The sequence below is a fragment of the Saccopteryx bilineata genome, chromosome 9 (genome assembly GCF_036850765.1).
Source record: "Saccopteryx bilineata isolate mSacBil1 chromosome 9, mSacBil1_pri_phased_curated, whole genome shotgun sequence".
NCBI lineage: Eukaryota > Metazoa > Chordata > Mammalia > Chiroptera > Emballonuridae > Saccopteryx > Saccopteryx bilineata.
The window spans coordinates 10,569,721-10,586,338 of NC_089498.1; the positions used below are offsets into that span (position 1 = coordinate 10,569,721).

Here is a 16,618-nt window from a genome sequence, read left to right on the forward strand (position 1 = left end):
GGGACATTATCGAACCTGCCAATTCTCTATAAATAGGGCACAGCCAGCCCCACAGGAGGCAGGGGAGGATGTGGTTGGCAGATGACTCCCAACCTGTGACCCGGGTTCCCATTCTGCCCCTGCAGCTCTTAGGGGGGCAGCCGGTGTTCCTCTGGGCTCCAGTGTCCTCAGCAGTACGACAGGAGGGAGCCAGGAGGCTGCTGGCGAAGCTGTGAGGTACTGGGGAAACCGGCGTGGGGCCGGCTCTGGCATGCATGCCCCAGAAAGGGGCTGGACTGGAGGTCCGTCTTGGCCTGCCTGCAGAGGACGCCGCCAAAGGGCCAGTGGCAACTACGGCCCCCGGCCCCGGTGGGTCTTCTCCCGCCCCACCCCCCAAGACGAGCCCTGGTGGGAATAGTTGCACACTCGCCCTTCAAGTTCACGCCAATGAACTCTCGCTGGGAAGGCAGTCCCTCCTAAAGCACACCAGGACTTCCGAGGAGCTGGCCCACGCGACTGCCTGCCCCGCCTCCGGTTCCCGCAGCCTGAGGTCCCCGCGGCCCCAGCTCCGCGGCAGAGCCCTCCAGCCCCTCCAGCCCGGCCCCTCCTCCCTCCTTCCCCTGCCTCGTCAGCCACCCTCATCTTCCTGGTGAGCTGGGAAGCTGAGGGCCAGGGGCCGGGCCGTTGATGGTGCCACAGGTCCCGCTGGCCCCGGGCCAGCTCCGATAATCCACCCCATCATCCTTGACGCCCCTCACTTCCTCTCGGTGGCTATGAGAAGCATCTGGAAGGGCAGCAGCTGCTGCCTCCGCCCCAGAGGGCGGTGAGGTAATGGCCATACATAGCCGGGCCAGGGCCTCCGGGTGCAGGGGGCCCTGTGCGGAGCAGGGCGCTGCTGCCTTTCCCGGACTCGCAGGAGCACTCCACTGACGTCCGGGCACCGAAGGGAGAGGACAAGTTAACGGGGTCTTCCTGCCTCCACAAAAGCATCTTTCATCCCACAACAGACTGCAGATTGGAGGGGAAATTTCACTCCAGTGGTGAGAGACAGGCAGCTCTGTTGAAGGCCCCGGCCACCTGCCCCAGGCGTTCCTGGAGATTCCTAGTCTAAGAGCAGGAATATGTAAGGACGGAGCAGGACAGCACCCACGCGTGACTGGGGGTGGCCCCGGGCTAACAGGCGCTCTGTGATGCTGAGGATCAGTGACTCGCAGCCGAGAGGGGGCGGCCCCCGTGGTAACGGAGCTCCAGTGTGGTTAGCAGGAAGACAAAGGGCGAAGTCACCTTGGCTGAGCCCACCTAAGTGCCAGGCACCCGAGAGTGAGAAATGAAACTGAGTCACAGGAGTTAGCAGAGGGGCGCCTTCCCGTCCTCCCACCCACCTCCTGTGGCTCCTGCCGCCTCCAAAGACTCGGTCGTGCCTGCCCACGGCGGACTCCAGAGCATGAGGACCTGGAGAAGGGCGCTCCTTGCTGCTCAGCTTCTCAGAGGGCGGCAGTGGTAACGGCGAACTCAGCACTCCAGTGTAACCTCTAATCCAAGTCAGAGCAGCTCTGCCCACGATGCCGGCCTCGCCCCTGGGGAATGGCTCCGAGCCGACAGTGCCTGGAGTGCCCGTATCTCAGATGGCCCTTCGTGCCTTTTGCCTTTGACACTTTTATTACATATTCCCTTTCCAGAAATACTCGTTTTAGTGTGCAGGAAAGTATACGTGTGCTGGAATAGCCATTCTCCGGATGTAATCAGTGTCCTAGTTCTCGTGTAGCCTTTGAGATCATCTAGATACACCTGCATGTGCCCTTCTCTGCCCCGGACGTGCCACATAGGGTAGAGCTGCAGCACGTGTTTACCTTTCGGAAATCTATCTGACGAAGCGAGCACGTGCCCCAGAGTGTGAGTGGGGTGAGCGGTGTGAGGTTTCAGCTCTCGCATGTGATCCTAATGTTTAAAGAAATAGTTTTCCCTGAAACTCCAAAATTCAGGGCAGGTGCTTCATCTGGAGCTCAAATAGGGAACGGGTGACCTGCCCCCACGCCAAGCACTCGGCCGTGCTAACTGGCGCAGAGGGCCAGCAGGGCGATGTGACATCCTGTCGTCAGCCTGCCTCAGGGCCCAACCCCGGGTAAGATGCCTCCATTAGTCATGCGCTATTCCTGTGGTTTTCCATTCAGCTTCTCTTGGACGCTGTTCCAAATCAGTATCTATGGATCTGTCCTGTTCCTTAAGTGCTGACTGTCAGCTAACTCCCAGCAGGAGTGTATGTCTTTGCAAAGGGTTCTATTTTCATCCCGCAAAGGAAAGAGAAATGTCACCATTAAGAAAGATGCAAACTAAGAACAAATGTACAAACCAAGACTATAAAATTTTATTTATTTCCAGATTGAATATTACACAACATATACATATATTTAGATAATATATAAAACAAAGAACAAACGGTAGAAAGAAACATTGGTCTGAAACTGCCATCTTTAATTCTGTAAGTTTGTGGTGATGGGTCTCCCACACACAGGGCAGGCAGCAGGACAAAGTCCAGTCACCCCCCACTGTCCCTACTGTATTTACAACGCGATGGTCATGGGGGCCCGCAAGAAGGGACATCGAGGACTCGATAAAAGAACCACAGACAGTGAGCTAACATAAATACTTGTTTTTCTGCATTGTCCTCCACATAGTTTCCTTTATAAACTAAAAGTCAGGTCCAGGATCTACCCCTTGACTTGCATTCCGGTTATTGCTGGAGAGAAAAAACAACAGGGAAGGCGTCAATTCAAGCTATTAGAAAAGAGATGGTCTGTGTCAGCGACCCCTACCTCTGTGACCTGTGGGGATGCTGAGCAAAGGGCCAGGCACACCTGTCAGCAGCAGGCAGGCACATCAGCCCACCATCAGGTCAGGGGCAACAGCACCAGGCTATAAAGAGGCCCCACACAGGCCTGTGAGCGGCAGCAGGGTGCCCGCCCCCGCCCCGGGAGGGCCGCATCGCCCTGTGGGGTGCAGGGAGCCCCACAAAGCACTTCACAGGACCATTCCTGATTCAGTGCCACTGGGGGAGAAGACTCAGGCTCTTAGGATGGCACGATAGAAGGGTTCTCCCCATCGGCGTGCAGAAGCTGTGCAGTGAGCTCAGGCCAGAACACTCTCCTGGATCCTCGGCTCCCAGCCTCCCTTCCCCAGAGCAAGCGGCTCACCTTGGCCTTGTTCTGGACTGGGAGGTAGAGTTTGAACTCCGCTGGCAGCTCGTCCTCCGAGTACAGTCTGTCTGAGAAGTAAACCCGTCGGATGCGACAGTTCGCGTGGATCTGCGGACGCAAAACTAGTTTTGAGAAACCAAAGGTGACTGTCCTTCCTCTTCCTCTTCCCTGGCTCTCAAGAGCTGCCTGGGCCCATGAACCTGCCAAGGCTTCATCCCCCTGGCATCTCCTCGGCTTGGCTGGGGTGGGTTCCGACAGGAGGGACATACTGTTTGCCATGTTCTCCCACTGTATCTGAACAGAATCCCGAGTATGTCCTGGGACTGAGGTTAAAGCCCCCTGGACAGTAACTTGGAAGCCTGAGCCAGAAACCCACTCTTCTGCCACAGGGGACACCAGCCAGCCACAGAGCAGCCCCCTCTCCCACTTGGGGTCCCATCTGGAAAAGGCCCCAGGACCTGCACTCGCAGGGTCTCGATGTAATTGGTGCCGTACGCCCGCCGGGTGAAGTCGGACAGGTTGAACTGGATCTGGTTCCAGCCGTCGTCCAGCCGCATGGGCATGGTGCAGATGAAGGGCTTGACCCGCGTGGTGCTCTGGTAGTTACTTGCCCGGAAGCGCCGGCGCACATTCTTGTCATCTAGCACCTGTGAGCGCAGACGGGGTCTCGTTCAATTCAATCTTGGAAGAAGCTAACAGTCTTGGTAAGGTCAGGACCTGAACTCCAACAGTCCGGTTTCCCCAGGCTCAGACCCAAGGGAGGATAAACAGGCTGACACATGTCACACTTGGTGCAGGTGGTCTGGAAGCAGCAAGTTTATCTTGTTGCCAAGACAACACCAGCTGCTTATGACATATGACACACCCATCAGGCTCTCCGGCCATAGAATGCTTTCATAAGCATTCTTCCCTTTGAAAAATAAAAAACACTAGACTAGAGACCATCAGCAACCCAGTATTAAATGGGCACTCCCCAAATGGATACTACTCTAACCCTTGAGCTTTGAAATCTTGTCACTATGATGATTTACTGTGTTTCTTTAAACCTCGGCATAAAATTATGATTACTAACACAAATAGATGTCATAATAGGGCTGAATCCATGTAAAGCACAGGCAGAAAAGAAGACACAGCAGAGGATACTTTCTAGGGTCCCTTGTCCCTGTAGGCTGACAGGACACCTCTCTGGTATAGCCAAGGCTACCTACACTCCCATGCATACACTGACCTGTACTTCAAAAGTAAAATATTTCTTCAGGTTTTTGATAATCATGACGAGGAATGGAAGTTTAATCCCCAGTGTTTTCTTTGGGTCTGCAGGACACGTGATGTATGTGGTGCTGTAGAAAGAGGAGATGCCAATAAATACACTACTGCTCGTGTCCTCTGCGCTGTGCACGGCGACAATGCACGGTCTGGGGGGTAAACTGGAAGCAGATATGTCGACCAATGAATGACTCCTTCAACCCTTGAGTCTGCTAATGCTTTAAAAAATGCTGGACTCTAGGCCCTGGCAGGTTTGCTCAGTGGTAGAACGTCGGCCTGGCATGCAGGAGTCCCAGGTTCGATTCCCAGCCAGGGCACATAGGAGAAGTACCCATCTGCTTCTCCACCCTTCCCCCTCTCCTTCCTCTCTCTCTCTCTTCCCCTCCCGCAGCCAAGGCTCCATTGGAGCAAAGTTGCCCCAGGCGCTGAGGATGGCTCTGTGGCCTCTGCCTCAGGTGGTAGAATGGCTCTGGTTGCAACAGAGCAACGCCCCAGATGGGCAGAGCATCGCCCCCTGGTGGGCATGCCGGGTGGATCCCGGTTGGGCGCATGCGGGAGTCTGTCTGACTGCCTCCCCGTTTCCAACTTCAGAAAAATACAAAAAAAAAAAAAAAGAAATACTGGACTCGAAAACAAAAGATCCACACAGGACTAGACATCAACAACAAAGTACCCGAAAAGCAAAGCCAGACCAGTGGATCTGAGGAAGTTCTCCAAGTAGAGACACACATTTCTGGTCCAAGAGAACCAGCAAATGACAGAAAACCAAAACAAGACCAATGTGGAACCAAAAACCATAGTGGCCACCCCCAACACACACACCTTGGTTAAATATTAATAACAACTAATAGTTGCATGGCACCTAATACATGCTAAGCAGATTCTGTTTTAGACACACTCACTAATATAATCTTCACCATAACCCAATAGGGAAGATGTACTGTTCTTATCCCCACTTTACAGACAAGGAGACTAAGGCCAAGGGCACTGAGTAACTCGGCCAAGGCCAGCTCTCCGTGGCAGGGTTGGATGCCCACCAGGCAGTCTGACTGTGCAGTCGGCATTCACCTCCATGAGGAAGCACCTCCCTGGAGCACGGCTCCGGGACAACAGAGGGGCGACCGACCTGACATTTGTTCCTTCAATCTCCAGCACCAGAGACTGGATGTCATTATCAGTGATTCTTTTGATGTGGCCATTCCGCACCTATAAGGAAGAAAATTAAACTGGTTAGTACTGAAATTTTGGCAATAACTTTGCAGAGATTTTGAAGGCTGAATGGGACCATTCAGAGAAAACCAGAGCGACCCAAAGGGGCATGACATGGACATTTGTGACATTTTATGTGGGAGCCTATATGTAAGTAAGCCATGCTGTCACTGCTGCATAGGGCCCCAGCAGCCACCATAGGAATCACAGGCAACTTGGCCATCTATAAATCAGGATCAATTTCTTCCCAAAGAAATAGTGTCAGATTCCGCTAACATTCAATGCATTCCTATATGCATAGACCATTCACATACATTCTCTCACTTAATCCTACCAAGAGCAACAACAGAAATCACAAGGTAGGTGCTACTGTTTCCACCTGACACCAGGGAGTGCAAAGGACAGCTCTGAAGTCAGAGTGAGGATGAACACAGGCCTTCCACGCTCACACTACCCCATACACTTCTTCAGCCAGAGAGGCCAACGCCGAGTACCACGGGGGCGGGGGGCAATGAAAGCGTAACCCCCGGTTTACTCCTACTTCATGCCACTTGCTTCTCGGGCTCAAGCAGCCCAGACTGCACAACATAGCACTTCATCCCACGTTGTTTTGCACTGTTTGCTGCAGACGTAGGAAGTACATGATATGATGGGAAGGAAACAATATTCAATACAGATTCCTCCTCTCAAAATACTTAGGAAAGAAGAATTAGTCAATCAACTCTTAAGCACCCAATATGGGCAGAGCAGGGATGTGCAAAGATCCTTCTGAGACAGGGCTGGACTGCAAGGGCTGAGTGTGTGAACATGAAGCTCGGCCAGGGTTAGCGTGGGCTGCGTCAGAGACCAGCGTGGCCTTTCTCTCGGTGCAGGGAAAACGGCTGTCTCGGACCGTCGCATTCAGTGACTCAGTCATTTGGCTTTCCATAGGGTTTGTGAAACGGAGGGAACACAGTGTGAACTCTGATAGTTGTACTTTTCGGCACAGGTTATTAATAATATGTCTAAAAATAGATGTCAGTCCCTGAGCTCTATTACTGTGAATTCGATCCACTCGTGGTGTGCTTGGCGTTCCCCAGGTGACATCTGATAGCACTGCCCATTCTTCCTCTATAAGATGCAACTGAGTCTTGTCTCCCCAAATGTATTAGCTCTGGGGTAGGGGTCAAGTATTAAGCATCGTTTGTATTTTGTACAATGCTTAGTACTGAGAGAGGCATAAAGTAAGCTCTCAAATATTTGCTGACTTCTGGAATTTGTCACTCTAAGAGTTGGCACATATGAATAGTTTCAAGGAGGGTGTTTCTTTTTAATTCCTGGATAACATATCCACCATGGACTATTGTAGGAAGCCAGAGATCCTGGGGTACATCACAAAACCCGTGAGGCTGCCAGCAGGGAGAATGGTTCCCACAAATCACCCTTTGGTGTACGTTGTCAGAGACAGATGCTGGGTGGATGGGTCCCAGATCTCTGCCAATGTGGCATTTCTTAGGTTCTCAAGACACAAATGTCACATTGAAGTGCTTCTCAAACAAAGCTGCCGACATCCAGTGCCCTCCTGCTTTGGATTCTCGGCCTCTTTCCAAGGGAGATTAAGAGCACAAAGGCTTGGCTCAGTGTAGCACATGCCAACACTGCCCACCTCACTCCCCATACAAACGCTCCCTTCCTAGGTGGCGTTCTCCTTCCCTACAGTGTGTCCGTAAAGTCACGGTGCACTTTTGACCAGTCACAGGAAAGCAACAAAAGACAATAGAAATGTGAAATCTGCACCAAATAAAAGGAAAACTCTCCCAGTTTCATACCTATTCAGTGCAGTTCAATGTGGGCTCATGCACAGATTTTTTAGGGCTCCTTAGGTAGCTATTGCGTATAGCCTCTACAGACTCGTCACTGACTGATGGCCTACCAGAACGGGGTTTCTCCACCAAACTGCCGGTTTCCTTCAACTGCTTATCCCACCGAGTAATGTTATTCCTATGTGGTGGTGCTTCATTATAAACGTGCTGATATTCACGTTGCACTTTGGTCACAGATTCAAATTTAGCGAGCCACAGAACGCACTGAACTTTCCTCTGTACCGTCCACATCTCGACTGGCATGGCCGTGGGCTGTTCCACTGTATACACGGAGTTACGTCATCATCTGCGCATGCGCACATGCTGCCACATCATCCTACAGAAACTGGGAGGGTTTTCCTTTTATTTGGTGCAGATTTCACATTTCTATCGTCTTTTGTTTTCTGTGACCGGTCAAAAGTGCACCATGACTTTATGGACACACTGTATTCGCTGGCCCACAGCTGCTGTAGAAAGGCAGTGAAGGCACTGAAGGTGAATCAGTCATGAAATTATTTCCAAATAATGTGATGTAGGCACACTGATTAAGAACTGGCAGTATTCTAATAAGATACAGACACCAATTTGATAACATACCACTAATTAGTCTCTGAAACATAACTTCCTTCTTTCTTTAAAAGGTACATAAGGCAACACTCAAACAGATGGTTACATTGAAAGGATTAATTAGCGCCCAAGGGCTACTACTGCTAAAATACATGTTGCAATTTATCCAACTCTGTTAGAAAGCATGCCTCAATCTCCCAGCCCTAGGGTTTCCTCAGGCCAGAGTCAACAAGAAGCCCCCCCAGCTCCTGAAAGCCTAGCCAGGTTTCACAGGGAGGAAATGTTAGGAAACTTGCCTTCTGTCCATCTCAAAGTTTACACCAGATGACTTCACTCTAGCAAATATAACTATTCAGGTTTTTTTGAAGGCTTTTTTTTGTTGTTTATTTTTTTAGAGAGAGAGAGAGAAAGAGTGAAACAGGGAGAACTCAGTTGTAGCACCTTCATTGTTCACTGATTGCTTCTCATACGTGCTTTGACCGGGGGCTCCAGCCGAACCAGTGACTACTTGGTTCAAGCCAGCGACCTTGGGCTCAAGACAGCAACCTTGGGCTTCAAGCCAGCAACCTTTGGGCTCAAGCCAGCAGCTATGATCCCATGCTCAAGCTGATGACCCTGTGCTCTTGAGCCCAAGCTCAAGCTGGTGACCTCGTGTTTCAAAATTGGAACCTCGGCGTCCACTGCACACCACCAGTCAGGCTGACTGTTCGGGTCTTTACGGAAGAAAACAACGCCTTACACTGCATGCAGAAGCCAACATGGCTGGAAGCCAAGGCGGACTATGTGCTTCCCTATGCTTCTGCCTATACACACACTTCTAAAAGGACTTTCAGTGACTTCCTAAGAGAATTTCCTTCCAGCCACACAGCAACAACCACATTTGCAAACTTAATTCTTACAAAAGTAATTAACGCAGTCCTCAAACCAGAGAACGCAGAGGAACCAAGACAGCCTTTTCAAAGGAATATGCATCAGTCTCTAGAGTTTTAACCTAGCTGGTGATGAGATGAGCAGAGCTCTGCCTAAGAAGTTCAGTCCTCAAGGAAGACACACGCATGTATTCTCATATCACAAGCTGCCAGTGCTTTGAAATCAGATTAAGTTGATTTGGTAGTGAATTATGATTTTTCTCCTTTAAGTTCAAAGGGCTGCAAATATAACCTCATGGGGGGAAAAAGAGTGGAGTGGGGGTGCGGTGTCCTAAACCTCTTCTCCAGGCTCTGCATCTAGGATGAAAGGGGAAAGGGTTATGGACAATTTGGGGCAAGGCTTCCTAAGCACCCTGGCAATCTGGCTCATGTAGACTGCAAAGTCTTCCAGGAAGCAAGCCCCCCCTCAGCCGAGCTTCCGACAAACGTGTAACAAGACACATGGCCTCAGAGAGCATCGACTTCCTTTCCTTAGCTCCTTCCAGTTCAGAGGTCACCACGCAGGCCTGGCTTTGAAATGAGAAAATGAACCGGTCAGCATTTATTGCTCACGGTGGAAGCAGTTTTATTTTACTTCCCTCTCTAAATTAGAAAGTGCCGATTACTTACTTAACACTTTTGATTTCATAACACATTCCCACTATCAAAGTGTGGCCCACAAGTGTTTTGTTCCTCCAAAATAAACAAATAAGCAATGCCCATCTTACTTTTCTTTTCAAATTTCATGGGCACCCCGCCCCCCAGCCAGGAGCTGGAGGTACGTGAGGAGCTTCAGAACCCACACCATGGACATTCACAAATCATGACAAGTTGGGACGGTTCTCAGCCTCTGCAGACACCAAGAGAACCATCAAGCCCTTCCTGCAATCTCTCCCAGGCTTTCCATGGTTGCCCGGGCAACTAATAAAGAACATTGATTTAAGCCCCAGGGAAGAGGGTCAAGCTAAGGGGAAAAAATACTAGGAGGGAGGAAGCTAGCCAGTGCGCTCTATTGCTACAGGTGCTTTAAAAATAACAGGAGTTGTATCCATTCCCTGGCCCCACCTTTCGCTTTTTTCCCTGGCTCCACCCACTTACCCTGGCAGACAGCTGAGCCCCTAGCCATCTGGTATCCTAGTCTTAATGACACATGTTCCCATTTACATTAAACCATTAGAGCTGTCCGTTTCAGAAAAAACGGTTCTGCTACGGGCTGGCTGTTAGGAAACAGGCAGAGGGGGACCTCTGTGGGGAGGACTGGGCATAGCGTGGACTATGGCCTTGGTCTAGCGGGCTCCAATAGACCAGGGCTCCTCTCCCTTTGTCATACTCACCAGGGACTAGGCGGCGGACAGGCGGCTCTGGGCTGACCCACAAGCCCTGGTTAAAGCGCATTGCTAGCCAGTCTCTTCCTAACAGCACCTTGGAAGGGCAGCATAACTAAAACCCTGGCTTTGCCCAATTACTATAAAAGCTGTTACTTAGAAAAATGAAGAATATCATTAGACCAACTCAGGGAAAATCTGAAAAAATAATTTCACTACCTTTGTATCCAAATACTCTCAATTCTACAACTGGAACTTGTATCAGTTTAACAAGGACCAACAAGGTTTACTAATTAGAAGTTAGGGCGTGGGAGCTTTTTCCTGGAGTCTTTGTTCATTTTTTAAATTAGGAACAGGAAATGGGAATCTAATCCCATCCAGCAACCACCACAAAAACTCTGGTTCTAATATTTAGCTTGGGACTAGGGGAGGATCAGCTGCGGCTGTGAGCAAGACAAGGTGAGAGGAAAGAAAGAGAAGCTGGTATGAATTAACGTTCAGCTAATAAACTTGGGATATTACCAGTAAAGACTGAAAATGATCCTTGACGCAGGCAGGCAGTGAGAACAGACTCTCCTGGTATTTTCTTTACACACCAGAAGTAATGTTTACATTACACAGAAGAGTCTTTTAATAAATGTAATACTTGCTGGGTCCAAGAGAAATTAAGAGAACATTAAAAAAAAAACACCCTTATTTGTCCTAAGCTCTTGGTTTGAAAAGACAAAGGTCTCTATCAGAAAGCTTAGTCTGGCCAGTTGGCTCAGCAGTAGAGCGTCAGCCCAGCGAGTGGAAGACCCGGGTTTGATTCCCAGTCAGGGCACACAGAAGTGCCCATCTGCTTCTCCACCTTTCCCCTCTCCTTTCTCTCTCTTCCCCTCCCGCAGCCAGGGCTCCATTGGAGCAAAGTCGGCCCGGGCGCTGAGGTCGGCTCCATGGCCTCCACCTCAGGTGCTAGAATGGCTCCTGCCGCAACGGAGCAAAGCCCCAGATGGGCTGAGCATCGCCCCCAGGTGGGCATGCCAGGTGGATCCCAGTCCAGAGCATGCAGGAGTCTGCCTCCCCGCTTCTAACTTCGGAAAAATACAAAACAAATAAAAAAGAAAGAAAGCTTAGTCTAGCTAGGAATAAAGATCTTAAGAGGCTAATTTCAAGTGGGACTATGATGAAAAGTAAGTAGACCTTGCAACTGGATAGACATTAACCCAAGGAAGTGCCTGTAAGCTGTGACCTAGAGACTAATGTAGAGGTGGAGGTGGTGAGGGTCCCAGCAGAGGCGCTGGCAAGTTCTACAGCCCGAAGGTGAGAGAGGATAGGACGCCTTTCAGTGCAGTAGACAGGCCCTAGGAGAGGCCAGCCTGGAGAATTGGTAAGCAGGCACTATACCACGTTACGGCTTGGGACTGGAAAAGTCATGATAAAATGACTAAATTATTCTCATTTCAGAAGTCTAGTTTTATTGTACTTCCTATTCCTCAGCATCTGAATACTGGGCTCAAATACAGTGAGTGGTACCTTGAGATATGAATTTAATTCGTTCTGTAACTGAGCTCATAAGTCAGTCAACTTGTATATCAAACTGCCAATACTGGACCCGTGCGCCAACGCACCAATTAGCAGCAGCTTCCCGAACCACAACTCGTATCTTGGAATTTCGCTTGGATCTCAAACAAAACACGGACCCAGCCACAGCTCGTATCTTAAAAATTCATGTTGGTCTGTTCATATCTCAAGGTACCACTATATACTTTTTTTTTTTTTTACTCTTGAGCAAATTGCTTAGTTTTCTGTCCTATTTAACACTGTATGCCATACTGCTGTTGCTAAGCACTTTATATACATATCCATAACCATGAGGAGGTGGCATTCCTACAAGATGAGAAAACTGTTCCATAGCAGAGGCCCTGAGACAGAGCCAGGACACAAATCCAAGGTGCAAGTGGGGGGCTTCAAGCAGAGGCTCTTCTTCCCTTTAAGGAACTGTGGTCCTAAGTGGAAGGTACTTAAGCGCTCAATGAAATCATGTTTGAGATTTGGGTTTTCATTACCAAAATTTATTCCACGTAACTCGCAGGCAGATGGAACAATGTTTTCACACGTGTTTATGTTAAGGGACGCAGCGCACCATGGTTACTTTGCTTTTATATTTCATGTGTAAACATGTTGACAGTCAAAAAGCTGCATTTGAAAAAGAACTACAGAAGATCAAGCCCAGAAGGGTTAAAATGGGCAAGTCTTTTTTTAAACTATTTTATTTCTTTTAAAAATTTTTTTGGGATTACATTGGTTAATAAAATTATACAGGCCCTGGCCGGTTGGCTTAGTGGTAGACCGTTGGCCTAGCGTGTGGAGGACCCGGGTTCGATTCCCGGCCAGGGCACACAGGAGAAGCGCCTATTTGCTTCTCCACCCCTCCGCCGCGCCTTCCTCTCTGTCTCTCTCTTCCCCTCCCGCAGCCAATGCTCCATTCGAGCAAAGATGGCCCGGGCGCTGGGGATGGCTCTGTGGCCTCTGCCTCAGGTGCTAGAGTGGCTCTGGTCACAACATGGCGACGCCCAGGATGGGCAGAGCATCGCCCCCTGGTGGGCAGAGCGTTGCCCCTGGTGGCCATGCTAGGTGGATCCTGGTCGGGCGCATGCGGGAGTCTGTCTGACTGTCTCTCCCTGTTTCCAGCTTCAGAAAAATGGAAAAAATAAATAAATAAAATAAAATAAAATAATACAGGTTCCAGGTGTACAACTCTATATAAAATGGGCAACTCTGATAAAAGTTTCACCTAATCAAAATGCGGAGGTTTCCTGAGCCCTGAATTCTCAGTGTAAGTCCTCTGACTTGCTCTGAAAACCCCTCCTCCCGGATCAAGTCTCCTCTCTATTTTAGTTGCCTTATATTGACAGTTACAATTCCAAGTTCAACTGGCACACAAGGCCACTCTCTCCATGCCTCTGACAGCCCAGCACTAAGTCAAGCCACAGCTGAGAAGCCTTACAGAGTTCACACAGTTTCCTGCTACACTCACTACAGACTGTCTTTGTAGAGGTGCAATTTCAGAATCTACAATGTTTTATTCCAATACAGTAAATAGGGAAAAAACTAAGGAACCACTTTCCTATGTAATACTCTGGGCATTAGCTCTAGACTGTGGACAGAATCCTTGCAAAAGAGCAGAGGTGGTCAGACTTTTTACTTATGCATATGTTCCAAACTCGTCATATTCAAAGCCTTCAACTATCTTATAGAAATGACATTATGAACACCCCCCCCCCCTTGAAGCTGCTTCCGGAATGGAGAAGTCCCTAGTGGTAACGGGCAGAAGGCTGTCCATGTTCGCCCCAAGCTCTGTGAGGCCTTCTCGTCTGTGGGTAAGGGAAGGCAGAAAGTTGTTCTGAGATGAAATCCAAAGTTTTGGCATCATTACCAACAACAAAGTGCTTATTGAGCTGTCCACATTCATCTCTCTGAGAACACCATTCGACAGACAACCTCCCTTCAGTCTCCCTGGAGAAGAACAGCACTGTTACACCTTCAATTACCAGCCTTCCACAGTAGAGCCAACCTTAACTTACATTCAAAAAAGGGTACAGCTCACCGTCAGGGGAGCTGCATGAGAAATGAACTATCAGTATGAAATAGGATGTGGACCAATCACAGGCTGCTAGGCACACATCCCCTTATTCAACATCTCCAAACGTGGACCGGGTCATCGTCTCCCGGGGTCAGTATCATCCTGTGGACGCCTGAATCAAGACAATGAGGTTTATATTCGGCTGTGAGCTTAATAATCCAGACAAAACTTTATCACCATTTTGCAATTTTCCTGATGAAGAAATCAGACAGTAGAGGAAGGCACCGTGCAGACCCCCAGTCACAGGGCGAGTGGAACAGGTGCCCAAGGCCACCAAAGTCCGACCTGTTCGGAATCAGTAAAAGGAAGAGAGCGAACGAATGAAAACTCCAACATGAGCGGTGCAGCCTGGCCTGGACCAGGGTTCCCGGAACAAAGGAGGCTCTGTGTCCGGTGTCGGGCACTGCAAATGTTTGTGACATCGGCGAACAGCAGCTGCTTTCCAAAACAACCCCAAAACAAAGTCTCCAAATATGTCTCCAAAACAACCCCGAACGAGTCTATGCGTTTCATGCTGTGAGTGAAGCACTGGCAACTCCACCACGTGGATGGGGAAACCAAAGCGCTGAGCAATCGACTGACCCAGGGGCCCCTGGCCTGACCACACCGCGGCCCCTGGACACTTCAACCGGCCACACCCACCCCACGTGCACTCCCGCCGCTCCCGCGACGCCCCACCTCGCGCCTCCGTCACACCAGGCTGGGGACAGGGCGCAGCAGCAACCGCCCGGCATCCCCTAGGTCCCAACCGGACACCACTGCGCACCACCCCGTCCGCAGCCCGGGAGCGAGGAGAGGCCGCGGCCCGCGCCCTCCGAGCCTCTTGCCTTTTTGTCCCAGATCTGCAGGGGTTTGCTGCCGATGCTGTAGAGGATGGACAGGAAGCCGCTCTGGAACGTGTTCTTGAACATCTCGGAAGCGGCCTTCTCCTCGGCCGCGCCGGGGCGACCTAGATAAATATGGACACCGAGCGGCGAAAGGAAAAGAATGGGGCCGGCCCTGGGCCAACTAGGGACGCTGTGCTGCTGGCCTTTAGATGGGCCGCCACCAACACCTGGGCTGGGACGAGGGACAGTATGTCCGTGAGTTTCCGCTCGCAGAAAAACTAACTCAGCCCAAGCTGGAAACCACAGCAACTGCCTCCCGCGCCACAATCCCCGCCTTAAATGGAGGCGGCGAGCCACCCGCAGCTCAAGATGGATTCCTCCGCCCACTTGAGCCCGCCCCCTGAGAGCGCGGGGTCCAATCTCATCACGGGAATCACGGGCTTCCTGTTCCTTCCGCCCTTAAGCCCCGCCCTGGCCCCGCCTCCTCGTGAAAAGAACCGCTTTGCCAAAGGACTATTTTTCTCCATCATCGTCTCAGAGCGGCTTTTAGTAGAAGCGGAAGGAGACTGGATTATAGATTGTGTTGTTGGCCCTTGCCTGATGTCATGGGAACCTGGCGCCAGGACGGGGCGGGACGTCAGGAGGCCTGAGACCAGGCCCCGCCCCCCTGAGAGGTGAGGCGGAATTATAAACGCAAAAGAAAAGTGGAGAGGTGAGGTGGCTTCATATTCATTTTGAAATATTCCCTAATTTTTGTGAGCAGTATATTATACTTCGTGCCCAAACCTGTGCTGGACATTGAGGCTGACATAAAGGGAGTTTGCAGCTAAGTTCATCCTCATAACAGCTAATAATAGCTAACATTAATCGAGAATTTATTATGTATCAGACACTATGCAAGTGCCTTAGTCTTTATTAAACTATTTATTCCTCTCAGAAACCCCATCAACAATTGAACCAGAATTTCCAGACATGAGGGAGGTGGGGGGGGATATGGATTGTATGACAGTAGAAAGATCTTTTCTTATGAAACTTAATTTTTAATGATTTCTAGGGACTCTGTTTTAGGCCAGTGAACAATTTATCCTTTGGTGGTTAAATTTTTCAGACTATCTTAGGAGAAAACACAATTATTATACATTAGGTTTTTTTGTGTACTGAGTCTGTTGCAGAATTTTTTATTCAGTTCCATGTTTCTTTCAGACACAGACTGTCTTCTGTGAATGAGTCACACCACCCAGCACAGTACCATTATGACGGGCACACAATGAATGAATGAATGAAGTATGGCCAAATGATCACCTCTGACATTTACTCTCATTTCAAAGGTAGTGTAGACCGAATTAACCTAAAACTACAAATGCCACTCACAGGAACACATTAAACATTGTACTTTTTCAAGATCATTTTCTCTTCATCAATGAGAAGGTGTATAAGGACAAAACACAAGAAAAATTTTACTAATAAGTTGTTTCTTTTAGTGATTATAGAATGGGGTAGATGAGTTAGTTTTAAAAAGTAATAAATGAAAAGAGAATGGAATGAGGCAGTAAAACTACAATTTGGGCAGTAAGTATAGAAGCTCAACTGATACACATCAGGCCATTAAAAGTTGCAGAAAAGTTAATTAACTGCTTGAAGTTCAAGATAAGGGTTGTCTGGAGAATTCCATGACTACAAGGGGCTTTGTTGGTTAACCTGAAGTTTGGGTGGAACCATCACAGAAGTAGAACCAGTCCTGTGTCCAGGCCAGAATCTCTGACCATGAACAAATCACAGTCCTGCATTTAGATGGAATATGTCAACTTGGTGAGGTGTCAGAACACACAGAGGGATTACAGCAAGGAAATCAAACCCGTATCAGTAATCCATGTCAA

The 16,618-nt window shown here is 49.5% G+C and overlaps 1 protein-coding gene across 1 annotated transcript; it reads right to left on the bottom strand.

The window, feature by feature from the left end:
- Positions 1-2,322: 2,322 nt before the first annotated feature.
- On the bottom strand, positions 2,323-15,093 carry CFAP20 (cilia and flagella associated protein 20). Its single transcript, XM_066243765.1, has 6 exons — positions 14,742-15,093; positions 5,566-5,645; positions 4,402-4,513; positions 3,632-3,820; positions 3,171-3,281; positions 2,323-2,716 (listed from the first exon to the last, which is right to left on the bottom strand). Exons 1-6 carry the CDS (start codon positions 14,823-14,825, stop codon positions 2,711-2,713), a joined length of 582 nt encoding a protein of 193 aa, XP_066099862.1. The 5' UTR covers positions 14,826-15,093; the 3' UTR covers positions 2,323-2,710.
- Between the last annotated feature and the right edge of the window lie 1,525 nt (positions 15,094-16,618).